Genomic DNA, 19048 nt, shown 5'->3' with positions numbered 1-19048 from the left:
CTCTGAACACACTAAACAGCAGACTGTGAGCTACTGGAGGTATCCCAGCATGCATCCTGCTAATGTAGAGATATCTCTCGCTGCTTTTTAAAGGATGACAGAAGCTGATGTGATCAATAATGATTGAATCCTCCTCTGACTCCTCCTGCAGAGACTGAACCTCCCTCCATTAGTGTCTTTATTCTGCTCTCTATTGAAGTTGCTCTGCAGCCTGACAGGATGGGTTTGTGCTCATCTGGTTTCTTATGTTCACATACACTCCACAAGCAACAGTATCTGTGGCCAGTTTCAGGCATTGTGAGGCCTGTGTCAGTTTGATATGGAGTATACATCAAGAGTATTGATTATGTTTGCAGATGAATCTGATCCTGATTTCATGGTGTCAGCTGAAGGTGCAGATCGCGTCCGACTGATTAGACCGGCTGTTTGACTTTATTTATGAAGGTAGGAGGAAAGCTATTACTTTACTGGTTAATGATGATGATCAGCATACAGAGGAAGATAATGATGATCTGATATCACATTCACATTTCACATTTTAGTAATTGATAGAGAAAATGTTGATCTAGGAATAAAAATTCATAATGTGATCTACTGCGTCCGTTTATCAGCCTCTCCGAGTCTCATTACCTTCACATAGGGAGGATGGATTCATCATTTCCTTTTGCAGAATAAGATAATAAGATGATGATTGATGTGAATAGTCACATTCAAGATTTATGTTGGATTATATACATATATATAAATATATACATGTTGAGTTCCCATGTCAGACAAGGAACAACTCCTCAAAAAGCCTTTTTAACAGGGAAATGGAGGAAACCTCAGGAAGAGCAGCTGAGATGGATCCCACTCCCTGGACAGACACACATCTGGGAGGTTTTTGTTGAAACAGGAACTATGGGCTTCCTCATAATCAACATTTTGTCCAAGTAGCTTTACTGAAATGAAAAGCTCCTTTAGACTGTGCATGACACTGTAGGGTTAAATGCTCTTCCCTTACTGCGCCTGCCTCCACCCACCTGGAGCATCTCTTCCTTATCTTAAACTCTCAGTGTGCCTGTAGTGTTGTGTAGTGGTATGTGCTTTTCTAAACTCTCAGCTTCAGTTTGTTGTTGTTCCCTTCCAGAGAGACGTCGTCTCCACTCAGTAAATGACTCTCTATTGAGAGTGACCGGCATGTTTTGCTTCTGCATCTGCCGAGTGGCTTTCATTATCCTGGTATATTCCAGTTTATTATTGAATAAATCCATTAATGTGAATTGAAAGAAGGAGCAGGTAAAGCTCTCACACACTACTGAGATCTCCTTTAGGTAGAATGCGCGAGGCGTCCTGGTGAAAACATGACGTGTGTTTGATCAGGACGGGACTCCCTCCAGACGCGCTCGTGTACTCACAACAGTGAGTGTCGACCTTCTCACAGCAGGGCGACACCGTCCTCGCCAAAGTGCGTACGGGAACCCATCTGGACCTCAACGGGAAGCGGCACCGTCTGTTAGTGGGCCACCCGCTCTTAACCTCACCAGAACCTAAAGTTAAGATCTGGCATGCGGACTCTGGCACGCGGACTCTGGCACGCGGACTCTGGCACGCTGACTCTGGCTGCGTAGATCAGACCCTCACTTTGAATGTCTGAAGGCCTACTGACGATCTCTGAGGGTTTCTTTGGTTAACTTGACTTCTCGTATTCTCTGTGTGTTTCTTTGTTCCTGTATATAATGGAAGCGGTTCTGTATTACATTATTTCACCGTTCCTATATTCACTGTCATTCTTTGAAGCACTATTGAAGTAAGAATGCACTGCTGCAGGAAAGCGTTTTATAAAGGGAAGGCTGATTGTTCCCTTCAGTTAAGACACATGATAGTTTAAGGAAAAGTTGAATTCATAGCTCCAGCGTGCCGTGATGTTAAACCTACCTTTATACAGCAAACAGCTTTCATGAACTGCGTCACCACATCCCCTCCAATCAATTTCAAAGTCATTTGACTTTATCAAAGTAATACTTTAAACCCACATATATGACACAACTTGAAAGAATCCACCCACGCCGCTCGTACGGTAGCTCTTCTTCACTTGTTGTATCTGTGAATATCCGTCATATTGATTCTTCGGTTACTGTCTCCTCCCACCCAAACATCCTCTCCGGCTCTCACTAAATGCTCGGTGGAGTGGCCGCTCCCGCTATCCAGCGCTCTGAAGAGTTGCCTATAGATTGTTGGGAGTCTTTTGGGCTGCCGTGTTTCCATCTCTCCTCCCTCCTACCTACCTCCAGTAGCTGGGACTCTTTGAGTGGGCTGCCGTGTGAGTGTTTGTATATGTGTCTTTCTTCTTGGAGGGCCGTGTGTATGCGTTGTATGTGCCAGGTTCTTTTGGTTGCTGTGTTTGTATATCCTCCTTCCCACTACCGCTCACCCTTCGGCCTGCTTACTAATTATACGTCAAGGAGAGAACTTGTGCATGAATGTAGTGTACAGTTTGTGTGCTTTTCAAACTTATTACAAAGTCCTTTCGTTTCTTCTGTTGTGTATTATTACTGCAGCAGTACAGCAGCCAGTTTAATACAGGATTCCAACAACCTCTTGACGGATGACTTGTGTCAGTTGAAAACTTATAAAATAAGCCTTTTCTTTCTAAAGCTGCTTTTCCCCGAATCCCGGCGTCTAGAATAGGCGTATCAATAAGGAAGTGAGAGGTTTGCTGCTCCGCCTGCAGACGAGATTATTTGATGTATTTGTTTCGTCACCTCTAGGACTGGAATATATCTTCTGTCTGTGAAAGTGACTGTAGCTTAAATGTAGCTCAAACACCTTTATGGCATTAATATGGCCCATAGCTGGGATCACTGCTGCTTTGAAGCCATTAAAACACAATATCAGGCCTCTCGGTACCTGGTGAGCGACGCTGTAATCACTTTGTTCCAACGGAGCTTCGATGCTTCTGTCTCGTAAGACTTCAGGGATTGCTTTGTAATTTCACAGTGATTGCTTCAGATCACAGTCAGGAGGATTTTGCGATTACAGCCACCAGTAGAACGGCTTTGTGACTCGTCCCAGTTTCTAAATGTTATGATGAGTGGAACAAGAATTCAACTCAATTATTATGCAATTACAAGCCCATTAAAATGAGGCGCGGTGTAATTACATGTTTTAATTAAATGATGCCCTTTCCTCTATAGGTATCGGAGGATGTAAATGTTTCCATTCATCATACGGCGGATGTTCAACCATGAAACCATATCATGTTGTGCAGAAGAATGATTGCTGTCCACACTTGTGTGTTGTGACTCTGTCCCAAGCAATAGGTTTGGATTCGTGTCCAGAGCCGCTGCCTCCCAGTAACGGCCAGAAGGTGGGCGAGCGCTACACCGTGGGAGACATGGTGTCCTTCCTGTGCGATCAAGGCTTCTCCTTACAGGTAGGTGAGAGCGCACAGTGCTGCTGAAGCAGATATCCAGCTCTCGTATGGTTAGGAGAAGTGAATCATATCTACCTGCCTGGAGGGACAATTTCAAGGGAATACCCCGAAAGGATGAGTCTGAGTCTGTCACCGCAGCGTTACTAAGCACCTTTTCTATGACATTCATGTGTGTGTGTGTGTGTGTGTGTGTGTGTGTGTGTGTGTGTGTGTGTGTGTGTGTGTGTGTGTGTGTGTGTGTGTGTGTGTGTGTGTGTGTGTGTGTGTGTGTGTGTGTGTGTGTGTGTGTGTGTGTGTGTGTGTCTGGTACAAAGCATCTTTGACTTCCTCCAGTCCTCCACTAGTAGATCCTGTAGCCGTGGCGTTCTGAGCTGTAGAACCCTCCAACGCCACGGGCGATGGATTGTGTTAACAGTCGTCTCAGTAATCCCGGGTTCTCTTCCCGTCCTCTCTGGACCAACCAGCAGCTTCTTACACACATCTGCAGGCTGAGTGTCTGAACACCAGAAACAGACCGGAGGCCGTCGGAGAAACAAAAACACAAGTCTGGCTGAGTTCAGGTGGATGTGTGTGTGCGCGTGTGCGTGTGCACGTGTGCTTTGGTAGATGTCTGTTTTCAGTTTGGACGTTAGTGTACCAGACGGCTGAAGGATGTTCTTGTATGAACTAGGGATGTTCATAATTAACCGTTAACCCACATTAAGCATTTTAACCCATTAACGCTATCGGTTAAAACGGTTAAAAGAAATGTTAATAATGAACTCAAAAGCTGAGCGGCTCAGAGGAGCGGCTCAGCTCTTTAAGGAGAAAAGCTGGTCCACCTTAACAGTCCACCTTAAGAGGCACAGCCGGAGTTGCAGGATACAGGAAGTCGGCTCCGGTCTCTCCGGCTCTCTTGAGCGGAGCGGAGGAGTTGTAGTTTCATAACATTTATTCACCAACAAATAAACTGTACACTGCTACACCTACGATCACAGCTAGAACGCCACCAACAACCTCACACACACACACACACACACACACACACACACACACACTGTCTGTTGGAGCTCACTAAAGTTACCCAGGCAGACACACAGCTGACAACCTGCTAAACTAAACTAAATGTGCGGTGCAGACTTTTACTGGGAAAGTGGCTGCATGTCTGCGACACTACACGCAGCATCGGAGCTGCTAAGTTAACGCTCCCGGACGGTGAACTGGAGACAGTGAACGCAGCATCGTAGCTGCTAAGTTAACGCTCCCGGACGGTGAACTGGAGACAGTGAACGCAGCGTCGTAGCTGCTAAGTTAACGCTCGGTGAACTGGAGACAGTGAACGCAGCATCGGAGCTGCTAACCCTCGGTTATCGGTTAATAATGGGTTAACGAGGGTGGGTTATCGGTTAATGAGCATCCCTAGTATGAATGTTTTTAGGAGCATGTTGGCTGGAGGAATCTTCCAGACTGCACTAGATGTTTTCAGGATTAAAACAGCAACAGTGCTCTGAATGTTTTACTGATGATGAACCTGTAATATTCTCCATCACTGGAATCTAATTGTTGTCTCTAACAGAACAGTCCGTCTCCTCCAGTCCTCTCAGCCTGTCTCTCTGTAGTCAGACCCCAGGTGGTCCTCCTGCTGCCCAACCAGCAGCACCAGCTCCTCTGCTACTCTTAATACCATCAAATATTAACACACTAGACCTTGAGAAGAGGATTTTGAGAAATCCAAAACTCTGACTGTTAACCAATTCCAAAGCTCGTGGGGACGGAGATCAGAACTGCTGTCTGTCTGATGTCTGGGTGTTTTTCTGGCTGTGTATTTTGGAGGAGGTGAATGTAATGTTTCTGTTTGTTTTCCTGAACAGGGTAATGCATATATTACCTGCATGCCTGGCCCCGTCAGAAGGTGGAATTACCCCGTACCGCTGTGTTTAGGTAATGTATTATTTTACACAGCGTACAGCTTTTCAATGAGGTGACATCGCCGATGACAACACCATATCTGTCTCATCAAATACAGATTCAGTGTCTTCTCTTTTGTCTTTTGCCCTTCTCCTTTTCTCATTCCTGGTTTATCTTCTTTATTCCTCCCATAGCAGCATCACTTTACTGAAACACAGACACACAATAGATCAATGCCCTCACAGAGGACTGGTTATTGTATTAGGGAAAGCAACTGTTTCATGGTGAGACCAGGGGAGGGGATGATGGAGGGGATGATGGGGGGATGATGGGGGGGGGGTGGGGGGAAGGAGGAGTGGGGATTATGCATTTTCATGCTTTCCCCTTCAGTTGAGAATCAATAAGGCTTTGCTCCATCTCAGAGTGTTGTTTGATTCCTGATACCTCTGATGAGTCTCTACTCCCCCCCGACACTTCCTCCAAACTTGATTGTCACAGTGACAGATTCCAGAGATTACTAAGGAACGCTCCACTTTCTCTTTTGACACCTCACTATTCTCAGGTATCAGGTCCGATACTGGTTTTTCGGGTCCTATTGCACGCGCTCACGCTCCACCTCCACGACGGTCCGGTGGTGCAGCTGACCCCGCGGGGCCGGGATCCCACCTCAGTCGGCGCCCGCCGGCCCTCACTTTCATTGCTCCACGGGGTTTTGCTTGCACCCTCTGACTCGCACGTGCACCTTCGCCTGCCGTGTGTCGCTCACACCCTCCAGCTGGCTGTTAACGAGGGTCTTTAGACACAGAGAAGTACTCGTATCGGTGCTCGGTTTTCTGTACTCGGTATCGGCGAGTACCCAAATGTAAGTACGTGTCCTCGGTCTGGTGTCGGTGCATCCCTACACATTAGTGCCCACACACAGCACGCTGCTCGCTGCTCTCTCCATGTAAATGTTGGGTCCCTGTGGTTTCCACGGTTCACTGCAGACATAAATCCCAGCTTTACTGTTGACAGGCCTTTTTTGTTGGACGCGCGTGTTCGCTCGTTAGCTCGTTAGCTCGACTCGGCGCTCGTTTACAGAACATACGCTCACCCCCGACACCCCGACACCCCGGGATCTGTGTTCACTTTGCTGCTGATAAACTCACATCAAAGTGGTTTCATGCCCCGACGCAGAACACAGTAACATCCTCCTGAGTGCCTCTCCTCTCATCGGCTCTCTCATTTCATACACAGACAGGTCAAACAGCACAATTAAATCCCAGGATAGTTTCCTCCTCGTTGTGGCCTTGGTTGATAGTCTCCAAAGAAATGGCACCACTACCCCCCTCCCCTTCTCCCAGTGTAGAGTTTACATTGATACCTCTGGTGTCTGTAATTGCATTACACTGGGGTGTTTATGTAAGACTAGGGTATGTGCCACAGGAGAGGGGGGGATGAGCGTAACCTTCACAGCGAGCTGAAGTGTTCTCTAATGCACAGTCAAAGAAGAGAGGTGGGGGGGGGTGAAGTAATCACCGCCACCGCTGAGGAGAAGCTGTGCTGCTGCTGTATTGACTCCCTCATTTATTTTAATTTAAAGCTCCACCAAACAAGAGTCTGTTATCTTTCCATGGATGCCCTTATGGAGCAGAATGCACACAGTCAATGCACATAGAACACACACACTTCTGAGCACATGTGGAAAACACAGCACTGCTCCTCTTCCTCCTGTTTCGTGCACGTACACACCAGTGATGCATGTACTTGCCCCCCCCCCCCTCACCACAGTCATTGTTTTGCTTTGTTTTCCCGTGGAGGCGTTGTGTGGAGAAGTGACATGTTCTTTCTCCTTGGTTGGTCCTCCTCAGCTCAGTGTGGCGGCTCTATGACAGACTTCAACGGCGTCATCCTCAGCCCGGGCTTTCCAGGGAATTACCAGAGCAGCCTGGACTGCAGCTGGAGAGTTCAACTCCCTATTGGCTTCGGTCTGTCATCCCTCTGTCTCTCCTTCCTTCCTCTCCTTTTCTACACTCTCTTTCTCATTTGTCTTCTCCTCTCAACTTCTTATTGTGTTAAAAGAAGAAGCTGCTAGTGTTATGCTGCTTAACATTAAATGTGAAGTAACCTGCTCCTACTGTATTTGAAGAGAACATCTCTTTGACTGTATTCATGCATTCTTGCGTCTGTCTCCTGTCTCCAACCCTTTTCTTTCTGCTTTTTAGGGATCCATCTGCAGTTTCTGAACTTCTCCACGGAGCCCGTTCATGACTATCTGGAGGTGCGCAGCGGGAACCTGGAGACGGGAACGGTGATTGATCGGTCCAGTGGCCCCGCGGTGCCCAACTCTCTCTTCAGCACCACCCACGAGACCACTCTCTTCTTCCACAGCGACTACTCCCAGAACAAGCCTGGCTTCCACATCGTCTACCAGGGTGAGGAGCGAACATTAGTCCTCGTGGTGAACTTAAATCGGGGGTGTTATCATAGCAGGAGCTGAAAAAGTGGAGGGAGATTGAAGAGTTTGCTAATAGAGCTCTTAAAAGAGCATCAGTCAGGTTGGATGGAGACCAGGGACGAAGATTAGTCCTGCAAGGAACACGCTTTCACTAAGGTTGTAAGATTACGAAAGGTTAAAGAATAAAGGAACAGAAATCAATGCTGACCTCCGCTGAGACATTCAGCAGCACATCTCCTTGAATGGTAATGGTGTCGGCTGTGTCTGTCTGTGAGGGATTTCATGTGGAAAAGAAGAATTAGTATTAGACTATCAATATGACGATATCCTGATTGGACCGACTCGGCGACGCCTCGCTGACTCACATCTCAGTCTTCTGGACAAAACCTTGCTTTTTCAAAATGTTAACTAAAAATGAGCAGATGAACATTTTGAGGCTTCAGACACCACAGGAAGGAAGGATGTGTTCAATAAAAGAGCATATCATAATATCAGATATCAGGTGAGTTTACCTGTGATGCCAGATTAACTCCTCCTAACAGCAGCGGTGTAAGACAATATGGAAAATACTGAGTATCACTATATTATGTTTTGTGATACTGTATTCTCAAAAACTATTGATTTTTAATTTTATATATATATATATATATATATAATATGCACCCTCTGTGTGTGTGTGTCCTCTCAAAGGAGTGCCATGCTGTTGGATGTTACAGGTTCTGGGATAAATGCAGATCTCATGTTTTATGCGTGTGGTGGTGAGATCTTTATACAACAGTTTTGTTCAAATTAGATTTAAGAAATAGCAATCTATGTCCATACATTGAATCCTAACCCCTGCATCATTCTTTCCATACACAGTCCTACTTAACAGCCCACTGGCCCGGCTGTTTCCTTCTCTTTCATCCTAAATATGATGTAGTGTTATAGTGGTAGTGTTTTATTACCTGTTTAATAACCACCTCTACCGTGTGTGGGTTTGTTTTATCCCCCCAGCATATGAGCTACAGAGGTGCCCCGACCCACGACCTTTCCGTAACGGCATCGTGATCAGTCAGGACTACAGCGTGGGGATGACCATTTCCTTCGAGTGCCTCTCGGGTTACACTCTGCTCGGAGAGCCGTCTCTGACGTGTCTGCACGGAGTCAGCAGAAACTGGAATCACCCCATCCCTCGCTGCGAAGGTGACCGACCGGTGCCTCTCATAAACGCAGCAGCTGTTCTCTAGCCAGCGGTGGTTATGATGCAGCATATTTACACTATCAACACATGATATGAAATGCCTTTTATTTGATATTTGTCTGTCAGTTTTCCCAACTTAGTGGGTAAATATTGAAATAAGTCATGCATGCTGTTGTCTGAGAAGCTGAGGATAGACAGAGACGCCATTATCCACTAAAAACAAGGTCTTTGAAGTTCTTTTGAATAGAAGAATGTAGTTCTCCAGTCTGCTTGTACTAGTCCTGTCCTTTATTCCAGCACATTAAAGCATCTGACTCCCTTTTACCACCAATGTAGCACCATTTTACTGGACTATAAAGTGACACAGACAGTATAATGATGTATGTCTTTATTACTGAGCTGATTACGCCTGTCTCTGTTGTAAACCTCAAGGAGACTCCTCAGATGGAGCTCAGGTATGATAAATGATGGCGTTCCTCTCTTTCAGTTAGGCGAGGCAGTAACGTACATTTCCTGTTCACAACAGAGTTCTTTATTTAGTCTGAGAAAGTGGTAAATAGTGTTGCTTTGCTCTGTGGACAGCGTATTGTGCCTGTCTGAGTTTACAGTCCTGTTTGGATCCCGAGGGCAGCGCTTTGGCTTTGACTCCCACTTCAAAGTCACATTTGAACACATTCCCTCTGAAGGGGTATGACGGGGGACTTTTAGTATCTCAACTACTCAGTGTCATCAAGTTCACGGCTCCCAGCAGCCATCCCCTGCAGTAGAACCTAACAGGTGCATTCTCCCCTCTGTATCTCAGTGATAACCCAATAACACACAGTTATGGTTGCTTTCATCAACAGTTAAGTGGCGATACAGTCAGAAGAGCTTGAGGTGAATCAAACACTGGCTTTCTATTTATATCCAATCTCTCTGATCCCCCCCCCCTCCTCCAGCTCTCTGTGGTGGGAACGTAACATCCATGAACGGCACAATTTACTCTCCCGGACACCCAGCCGAGTACCCTCACTTCCAGGACTGCATGTGGACGGTGAGAGTCCCTCCTGGGTACGGCATCAACATCAGCTTCTCTGTGATCAACACAGAGCCCATCTACGACTACATCACTGTGTGGTAAGTTCTCATTTCTCCTCCCAGTATGATGTTATTCATCTATCATCAGCTTTATGGCACACATCAAACACACACAGCTCTCTGTATAAAGAGCTGCATGCTGAGTTCTATTGACAGACACTGGGAGGAAGTCTTTCTCAATTAACAGCCATGTTTGTTTAGAAGCTTTAGAAACCAGTGACACTGATTTCTACAAACAATACGAAGACACAAAATAACCACAAAATATAGCCTTGTTAAAGTTCTCATTAAGAGTGTAACCATATACAGCGCATTGCTTATAGAGCTCCTAAAGGTTTAACGACTGAAGCTGGATTCTTTTACTCAAGGTCAAACTGGAGACTAATAAGATTCTGTACTGGGGCGAGTAGTTCTGACTCGCTGCAAAAGCAAATTCAAAAGTTGCACATAATTCAGAGTAGGGATGCTAATTTAGAATTTTTTTAGAGATTAGCGCGGCTCATGCTGCGGTGCACCAGCTGCAGGAGCACAACAGACAGCTGAGCGTTAACTTAGCAGCTACGATGTAGTGTCGCGGACATGCAGCCACTTTCCCAGTAAAAGTCTCCACCACACATTTAGTTTAGTTAGCAGGTTGTCAGCTGTGTGTCTGCCCGTCGGAACGATAGCGAGTGCCCAACAGACAGTGTGTGTGTTTGTGCTACGTTAGTATCTCTAGCTCTGCTGGTAGCTTCGTGCTCGCCCTAGTCAGACGCTCTGTCAGCGCAGCGAAACTTCAGCTAGTGTCCGACAGACCGTGTGTGTGTTGTCGGTGGCGTTCTAGCTGTGTGCGAGCTCTAGACGGGAGCCGACTTCCTGTATCTGTAATGCCGGCTCAGACTCTCTTAAGGTGGACTCTTAAGGTGGACCAGCTTTTCCCCTTCATGTGAGGAGTGTTTCTCAGCTTTAGAGTTAATCATTAACGTTTCTTTTAACCGTTTTAACCGACAGTGTTAATCTGTTAAAATGCTTAATGTGTGTTAACGGTTAAACGGTTAGTTATTAACATCCCTACACCGTTCAGAGCATTATTATTATTGTAGCAGACAACTATTGTCAATGTAAAGACGTAGCAGAGTTATGGCCATGTTGAGAGCCGTGAAGAGGCAATCCCTCCATCATGGATGTGTTCTGAAAGGGATTCAGCCACTTCAAGGCCAGTTGGACACGTTTTGCTCACAGCGTTTGATGTGACGGTCGTATTAGACGAGTCAACACAGACATCCAAATACGTCCACCTTTGTCTGGAAATCTGTGGATTAGTTTTTCCTTCCCTGACAGCGTCTCTCTCCGTCCGGCCCCGTGCTAAAACACAATAGATCGTGGTACGTGATGAAATCAGAGAAAGTCCAGTAAAGTGTGAGTCACTGTGTCCGTCTTCCCCAGCGAGGGTTACGTAAAAAGAAACACAAACTAACTGTGTAGAAGCATTCGATCCTCAGCGCCGAGTTCCTGAGGATGTTTGTTAGTATGTAGAACTTTAACTGTTATCAGATAATTGTACAGCAGTAAAGTACTTTCTACTAGCTGCCTGTTATCAGTCCAGCAGCTGTCTCTCCTTCTCCTTCTGCCTTCCTTTAGCCTCTCTGTAGTGTAGTGAGCCTTAGGCGGTCATGGAGCCGTCCTCATGGGTGATAGAGGAGGGAAATGCCTCGCAGCATACAGTATGGGAGGAGGGAGCTACTGGCACTACTGTTTTCAAATGAAAAAGCGCATAAACAATCTGTTCCCTGATGGTAACATTTCATTTTCCTGCCTGACTGCCGTCTCCCATTCTGCTGATCACTCTGAAATGAAACTGCAATAAGACTTTTTTTAAAAGAAATATAGGTACACACACATCCAGGAAAGCATTTAGCGTCCATCACTCACTTGAATAGGCCTGCAGCTCCCCGAAAGTACCCGTAATGAAATACTTTTCTCTTGTACAGAAATGCCATTTCTATATATACATAATAGAAAAGCACCGTCTCCTCACATGAATCCTTCGTTTCATCCTCAGAGGGAAGCAGCACATGCTCCAGCACATCCATCTTATTTACGCTGCTTATTCCAGAATACAGATCATGGCCACATATATAATATATAAATATATATAATTACATATAAGTAAGTCCCCCCCCCTCCTCGCTCTCATTAGCAGAGGTGCTTCTGTGTTCTGTGCTGTCAGCAGCTAATGCCTCATAAATGGCTTCACTGCAAATGACAAGTTCTATTATCAGCCCACAGCCATCCACCCATCTATCCACTGTGGGGGGGGATATGGAGGAATGCTCACGGTAAATTAGGTTTTACATTGCAGTAGGGAGACATGTCATGATATCCTATATTACCTGGAAAAAATCCATTTCTATGTTCGGTATAAAGACCAGGTGGGAATGTCAAACCAAAGGTACATCATCACAGAGATGCACAAATCCCATAAATCCAATAATGCCATAACGTAGTCCCGCTCATGCAGCTCTCCGTCTATCTGTCCATCCTTCCAGCTCCACCTGGGGATCCTGAGCTCCACCCAGCTCAGCTAGATATATAAGCTTGTTCTGGGTCTGCCGCCCCCCCGGGGGGTCTCCTCCCAGTCGGACGTGCCTGATGGAGCTCCACAGGGAGGAGGCCCGGAGGCGTCCTCATTAGATGTGTGAACTACCTCAACAGGAGGAGCAGTAGAGCAGCAGGTCTTCTCCCAGCTCCTCCCAAACATCCAGCTCCTCTCTCCATGACCCCCGCCTGGCACAGGCAGCTCATTCCAGCTCTTTGTATCCGTATGGAGACCTTCCCCTTCAGGCTCAGCTCAGTTTCAGTACTATTGTCTATTTCACACTACATTGTACCCTCATTGGGGAACAAGGCCCGTAGATACTCCAACTCTTTCACTTGGGGCCGCAATCCCAACTGCCAGAGATGGATGCTGTCCAGGAGATGCGTCAGACGCGACAGGCTGACAACATTCAGGCCTTCAGCATCTCAGGGTGAATCTCATCCACCACTGGCTCCATGCCAGGAGTTCTCTCAGTGAGTGTTACTGCCCAGTCTCTCATGCTTCTATCTGCTCTGTAATGTAGAGGTGCCTTAAGGAGTTGGTAGACTTGTTTCCATCACTCCAAACACATATCACTATTGTCACGTCTTTGCCACATGTTGATTGTGTAGAAGTAATCCCTTTTTAACTATACTGGAAAAACAAAGTAGTTAAACTTGTGTTTGGTGGATTATTTCTCTGTTGTTCCAATGCTAATGGTCATTGTATTCTACATGGTTGTAAAGCCTGTTTATTTACCTTCATAATGATGTCACACTTGTAAGGATCATGTATTTGTGGGATGAGCAGCACAGCTGATGATGTGGGTAGCGCCCAAGAAAAATTTGCCAAAATGCTCCGTCAGTGGTAAACAGTGTATTCTCCTGTTGGTGTTGACTCTTGTTTTGAGTTGTTTGGTGGATTGGATGATTGAACTCTCTATCAGTAACAAGGAACAAACAAGACATATTGGCAATTTTACACTTTATTCATTTAATCCACCGTCAGGAGCCTCAGTAGCGGTGGAAGATCCATACGCAGCCACAACAGCCTGGCACCTCCTCCTCATGCTGGTCACCAACCTGGTCACACGTTGCTGTGGGATGGCGTTCCATTCCTCAACCAGGATTGGTTGCAGGTCAGCCAGCGTGGTTGTGTTGGTCACTCTAACACGTACAGCACGCCCAAGCTGATCCCACATGTTGAGTTGGGTTGAGGTCTGGACTCTTGGCAGGCCGTTCCATTCTCTCTCCTCCCACATTGTGGAGGTAGTCTGTGATAACCCTGGCTCTGTGGTGGGGGGCGTTGTTTCTTGGAGGATGAAGTTAGGTGCCAGATTGTGGAGATATGGGATCACCACTGGCTGCAGAATCTCATCCTGATATCTCCCTGCATTGAGATGACCTTCAATGATGACAAGCCTTGTTTTACCAGTGAGGGAGATGCCCCCCCCCGACACCATGACACTGCCCCCACCAAAAGCTGTTACTCCATCGGTTCAACAATCAGCACAGCGTTCTCCATGTCGTCTCCATACTTTGACCCTGCCATCCAACTTTGGCAGACAGAACCTGGACTCATCACTGAACATGACATTCCCCCACATGTTCAGGTTCCATTGTCTGTGTTGTCGACACCAGCGCCAACGGGCCTGACGGTGAAGGGCAGTCATTGCAGGCTTCCTGGTAGCCTTATGAGAATACACTGTTTACCATTGACGGAGCATTTTGGCAAATTTTTCTTGGGCGCTACCCACATAATCAGCTGTGCTGCTCATCCCACAAATGCATGATCCTTACAAGTGTGACATCATTGTGAAGGTAAATAAACAGGATTTCCAACGATGTAAAATACAATGACCATTAGCATTGTAACAACAGAGAAATAATCCACCAAACACAAGTTTCCGAACTTTGTTTTTCCAGTTTATATAATAATGTGATAAACAATGATAAAGTATTAATCCTATAACTCTGTGTTTATTACTGAAACAGCATACAATCATAGTGCTGCTGTATTTTCATTAGACCCCCAGTGCTGTAACTCACAGCTCTAAGTGATGTAATGCAAACGAACTCCAGATCACCTCTCAGCTGCGTGGACAAGGCTGCCACTGAAGAGCCCAGAACAGGGATCTGTCTCTGACATAATGGATGTGGGGAGGCAGCTAGAGCAGATGTATGATAGATGTTGATTAGTGGATATTTTGACAGAGACCAGTAGAAGTGGAGGATACTAAGATATATGATGGCGGAGAGGTGGGATGAGTTCTTTGATCTAGTATAGAGGGTTGTGATGTGGAGCTCGTGAACAGTCGCGTCCGGAACGGCTCGGGTTTGGTTGTGTTTTTGTCTGCTGATATTGAAACACAATAAAACTCTGCTTCTTGCACCATACTTGTACAGCATCAAGAGATTCATCTGAGTAACCTGTTGACTTTCTGACACCGTTAAAATGGAACATTGAAGAACATTGAACTGAGATCTCAGCCATTCCAGGCCCAAGGCTTGAGATATCCAGATTCAACAATTGCTCTGTGACATTGAGTGTAAATGAAGTTAGATGTTTGAGTGTGAGCAGCAGGTTGTTACTGGTGTTTCTTCATGAATCATACATCCTCCCTTCTCTCCTTCTCTCTCTCTGTATCAGGGATGGACCGGACCAGGCCTCTCCTCAGATCGGTCAGTTCAGTGGTAACTCGGTCCAGGAGGGCGTGTCCACCACCGCCAATCAGATCCTCATCAAGTTCCACAGCGACTTCAGCACCAGCGGCTTCTTTGTGCTGCGTTATTACGGTAACCTCCCCTCTGATACCAGCTCTAATAACCCCTCTATTCATCTGATGTTACCTTCTCCACATCGCTGGGACGCTGCTGGAGGAATGAAGATCACAGTATAACGCCTCTATACTGGAACGCCTTTAATTCTCCTCTTCTCTGACTCATTATTCGGCCCTTTCTCATTTAGCTCCGTGGTGTTGCTTCCAGTTGTGTTTAGTGGTAAATGATGAATGTTAAAACGCCTCTCTGAAAAGAAGCTGATTAATAATAAAACGTCCCATCTAAAGCTGAATTAGTGATCGCTGTCTGATGATCATCAACAGAGAGAGGTGGAGATTTATCATCTAATCAAGTTTCAGCATGATGGGCGAGTAAAGACGTATACTCTCTCTCTCTCCTCTCTCTCTATCTCTCTCTCTCTCCCTCTCTCTCTCCATCAGCGTACCAGCTGAGAACCTGTCAGCCCCCCCCTCCTGTCGCCAACGCCACCGTCCTAACCGATGATGACGAGTTTGAAATAGGTTTGTCTTATTTTATTTTCTTGTTTATGAGCAGAGACGCTGGTGACGAGGCGTAATCACATAAATTTGCAGCAGACGTTTGGTAATTTGGTTGGACAGCCCTGGACAGAGATAAAAATAGGAATAGACATGTCAAATGTTTTTAGTAAATAATGAATTAGTTAATTCTCCTGTAAGTTGAATCCTTCATTTGTTCATCTGGATGTTTATATCTCTGCTGTTAGTCTCTGTTGTTCTTTGTGAATGTATTAATCCATGTTTCCATCCAGCTTTGTCTGTAGTACATCATCATTCATTTGGACATGTTTCTAATGTATATATATATATACATATATATATATATGTATATATATATACACAGTAATACTGCCACTGGACAGATGTTCTTTCAACCTTCACTATCTCATTCTACCTGCTATGTGCTCTCTGTGTTTTTCTTTCTTTCTTGCCCTTTGTTCTTCCTTCTTATATTTCTTTATATTCCTGTTTGAGTTGTTCCGTCCGTACTGCCTTCAATTAAATATTAGTTTGAGTGAAGGCTAATTAGCTCTTTATATAAGCCGTTTGTATTTTCAGTGTTCAGAAGTGAGTCAGAATTAGAAATCGTATGGCTAGTGGCTGCCTTACTTACTGGTGTGTGTGTGTGTGTGTGTGTGTAGTTTTGCGGCTATAATGTAATGAAGTGCCGTCAGTACTCCAGCTAGCTGAGGGGACGTCAATCTTCATTAGAAAATGTGTTGTTGATTACTGTTTCAAGTGCTGCTACTGAGGAGGCTTCTACTAACAGCTCTGTGGGGATGTGTGTGTGTGTGTGTGTGTGATTGCGGGTGTAAATGACCTCACAGGGGACATCATCCGGTACTCGTGCCTGCCAGGCTTCACCTTGGTGGGCAGTGAGATTCTGACCTGTCGACTGGGAGAGCGGCTGCAGATGGATGGACCCCCACCCGTCTGTCAAGGTTGGTGTATTCAATATGTGTGAGTCTATGTTTTCATGTTCTTTGTGTGGCTTTATGAGTGTTGTGTGTTCCCGTGCGCAGGTATTCCTCTCAAGGTGTGTTCAAACGCTTGTGTGTGCACATGCACCCTCATTTATGTGTATGCTTATTAGGAATGGGTCATGATTTTAGATTTTTCAAATAGTCGTTAATTATAAAAAATCAAATAGTTTATGCGACTATTAGTCCCACCTTAAAACATATATATTTCCCTTGTATTAACTGTTGCAGGCGCTGCCTGGTAGTAACGCTACTACCCTAACCCAGGCCGCCGTGCCACACTTGGTTTAAGGTTCGCGAGCGCACCCCGACGTCGTGTCCGCGTGCAAGCGGCGCCGCGCACCTTGTAGTTTCAGCAGGTAGATCAGCTGTTCCAGCAGCAGAAACAAAATAAAACTCACCAAAACCGTCTTGGTTTGTCTTTCCTCTGGCCTCCTCCACTGTTCCAACAATATGGTTGAAAACAACTCTTAATCCCCAGCGTTGGATGGGACAATGTGCCCACGCTACATGTCGCGGGGGGGATTATTCGAATAATAATCAAATAATCCCCAGTGATTTTGGAATAGTATTTTTGCTTGGAATGCACATCCCTAAAGCGTGTCCATGGTCAGTTCAGTTCCTTCCAGCAGGGCCCCTTCCAGTCAGCTCCTGGTGGCAAACAGCACCTGTATTCTAATTGTCCAGACTCTCAGAGTCTGAATACTACTGACCTGAGATCACAGACCTGTGCTCCCCTATAGAAGCAGCTCTTGACTGTGGAGAATCAGCGTGAACCAGACAACAGATCAGCAGCTCTCATGGACGATGTCAGAAGGTAGACGGAGGCCGGGCCGTGGCTGTTGTTCTCATAGAAAACGGGATGTTATATGTTAGCCCTTAATCCCTGCTCAGATGGCCCCGTGGGTTTGATTGATGTAAACTGTCTTCCTCGCCGCGTTTTTTCAGAAGATGTATTTTCAAAGAAGAAGCAAAGGAAGAGAACTGTCTGTGTTGTCTGCATCACAGATTTTGTTTAGACCAAAAAAACAAATGCCATCAGCCTGCCTGTCGTGCCAATACATCTCTGCTGCAGACAACAGAGCGCTCTGAAACCTCCTATTCCCCGTGGATAGGCATCTTTTGAAGGGCCCTTTAGTCCTTTGTCTAGTCTGGAGTTGATGAGCATTTCTGTCTGTTTATATCTAGAAACTATGAGTAATCACATTGGACTCGTGATCAAGCCATGACAGATCCTCCGCAGCCTGAGCCTGCATCCATAAAGCATCTCAGAATAGGACTAGCCATTTGGAACCTATTTGCTCATCCCTGGCTGTTATTATTTGATGTCTGTCTTGATATCTTGGTTCTTACCCCGTAGCGGTTTTGCGCCTGACATTGTTTTGCTCTTACAAGTAAGAATTTGGCTGATTTAATTTTAAAGTGCCACAAGCAAAGCAACAAATAGAGCGTTCCCACGTGTCCCCGTAAACCTGGAGAACACCGGATCAGCTTTCCAGTCATTGAAAACACGTCAAAGAAAAGTAAAGAAGATATAAGTAAAGTGTCCTGGACATACCTGCCGTCTGCGTAACGTTCAGGATCATATCAACGTTCAAATGGTAATTTATGGTTCAGAATATTGTGAAGAGGCTGCTCTCGGTTATGTTGAGGAAACGCTGTGAACACACTCCAGAGTCATGTCACATGGAAGCACATGCTGGATGACATCACATCTTGTTGCTTTGTTCACAACTTGTTTTAATGAGTTGGTTGACTGATGTTAAATTGGTGAGCAGTAGGGATGCTAATTTAGAAAAATGTTCTTAACCGATAACCGACCCTCGTTAACCCATTATTAACCGTTAACCCACAAGATTAGTCCCTCGCATGCAGCGGTGTGCCAGCTGCAGGACGGGAGTCTCCAGTTCAGCGTCCGGGAGCGTTACCTTAGCAGCTACGATGCTGCGTTCACTGTCTCCAGTTCACCGTCCGGGAGCGTTACCTTAGCAGCTACGACGCTGCGTTCACTGTCTCCAGTTCACCGTCCGGGAGCGTTAACTTAGCAGCTACGACGCTGCGTTCACTGTCTCCAGTTCAGCGTCCGGGAGCGTTAACTTAGCAGCTACGATGCTGCGTTCACTGTCTCCAGTTCAGCGTCCGGGAGCGTTAACTTAGCAGCTACGATGCTGCGTTCACTGTCTCCAGTTCAGC

At 45.9% G+C, this 19048-nt stretch overlaps 1 protein-coding gene across 3 annotated transcripts in view; it reads left to right on the top strand.

The window, feature by feature from the left end:
- The window catches only part of LOC119496811 (CUB and sushi domain-containing protein 3-like), a 303171-nt gene that overhangs the window by 165641 nt on the left and 118482 nt on the right, over window positions 1–19048 (top strand). For 2 of the 3 annotated variants that reach the window (XM_037784391.1, XM_037784389.1), the window contains exons 38-46: window positions 3297–3415; window positions 5266–5335; window positions 7153–7269; window positions 7507–7716; window positions 8736–8924; window positions 9861–10038; window positions 15206–15351; window positions 15777–15857; window positions 16703–16816. In XM_037784391.1, the coding sequence (XP_037640319.1) occupies window positions 3297–3415; window positions 5266–5335; window positions 7153–7269; window positions 7507–7716; window positions 8736–8924; window positions 9861–10038; window positions 15206–15351; window positions 15777–15857; window positions 16703–16816 (1224 nt within the window). The remainder of the gene's footprint in view (window positions 1–3296; window positions 3416–5265; window positions 5336–7152; window positions 7270–7506; window positions 7717–8735; window positions 8925–9860; window positions 10039–15205; window positions 15352–15776; window positions 15858–16702; window positions 16817–19048) is intronic. The other variant, XM_037784390.1, reaches the window with a different exon arrangement.

Source organism: Sebastes umbrosus, chromosome 11, assembly GCF_015220745.1.
Source record: "Sebastes umbrosus isolate fSebUmb1 chromosome 11, fSebUmb1.pri, whole genome shotgun sequence".
Lineage (NCBI taxonomy): Eukaryota > Metazoa > Chordata > Actinopteri > Perciformes > Sebastidae > Sebastes > Sebastes umbrosus.
The sequence above is the reverse complement of the archived record's forward strand: the minus strand, read 5'-3'. Positions and strand labels throughout refer to the sequence as shown.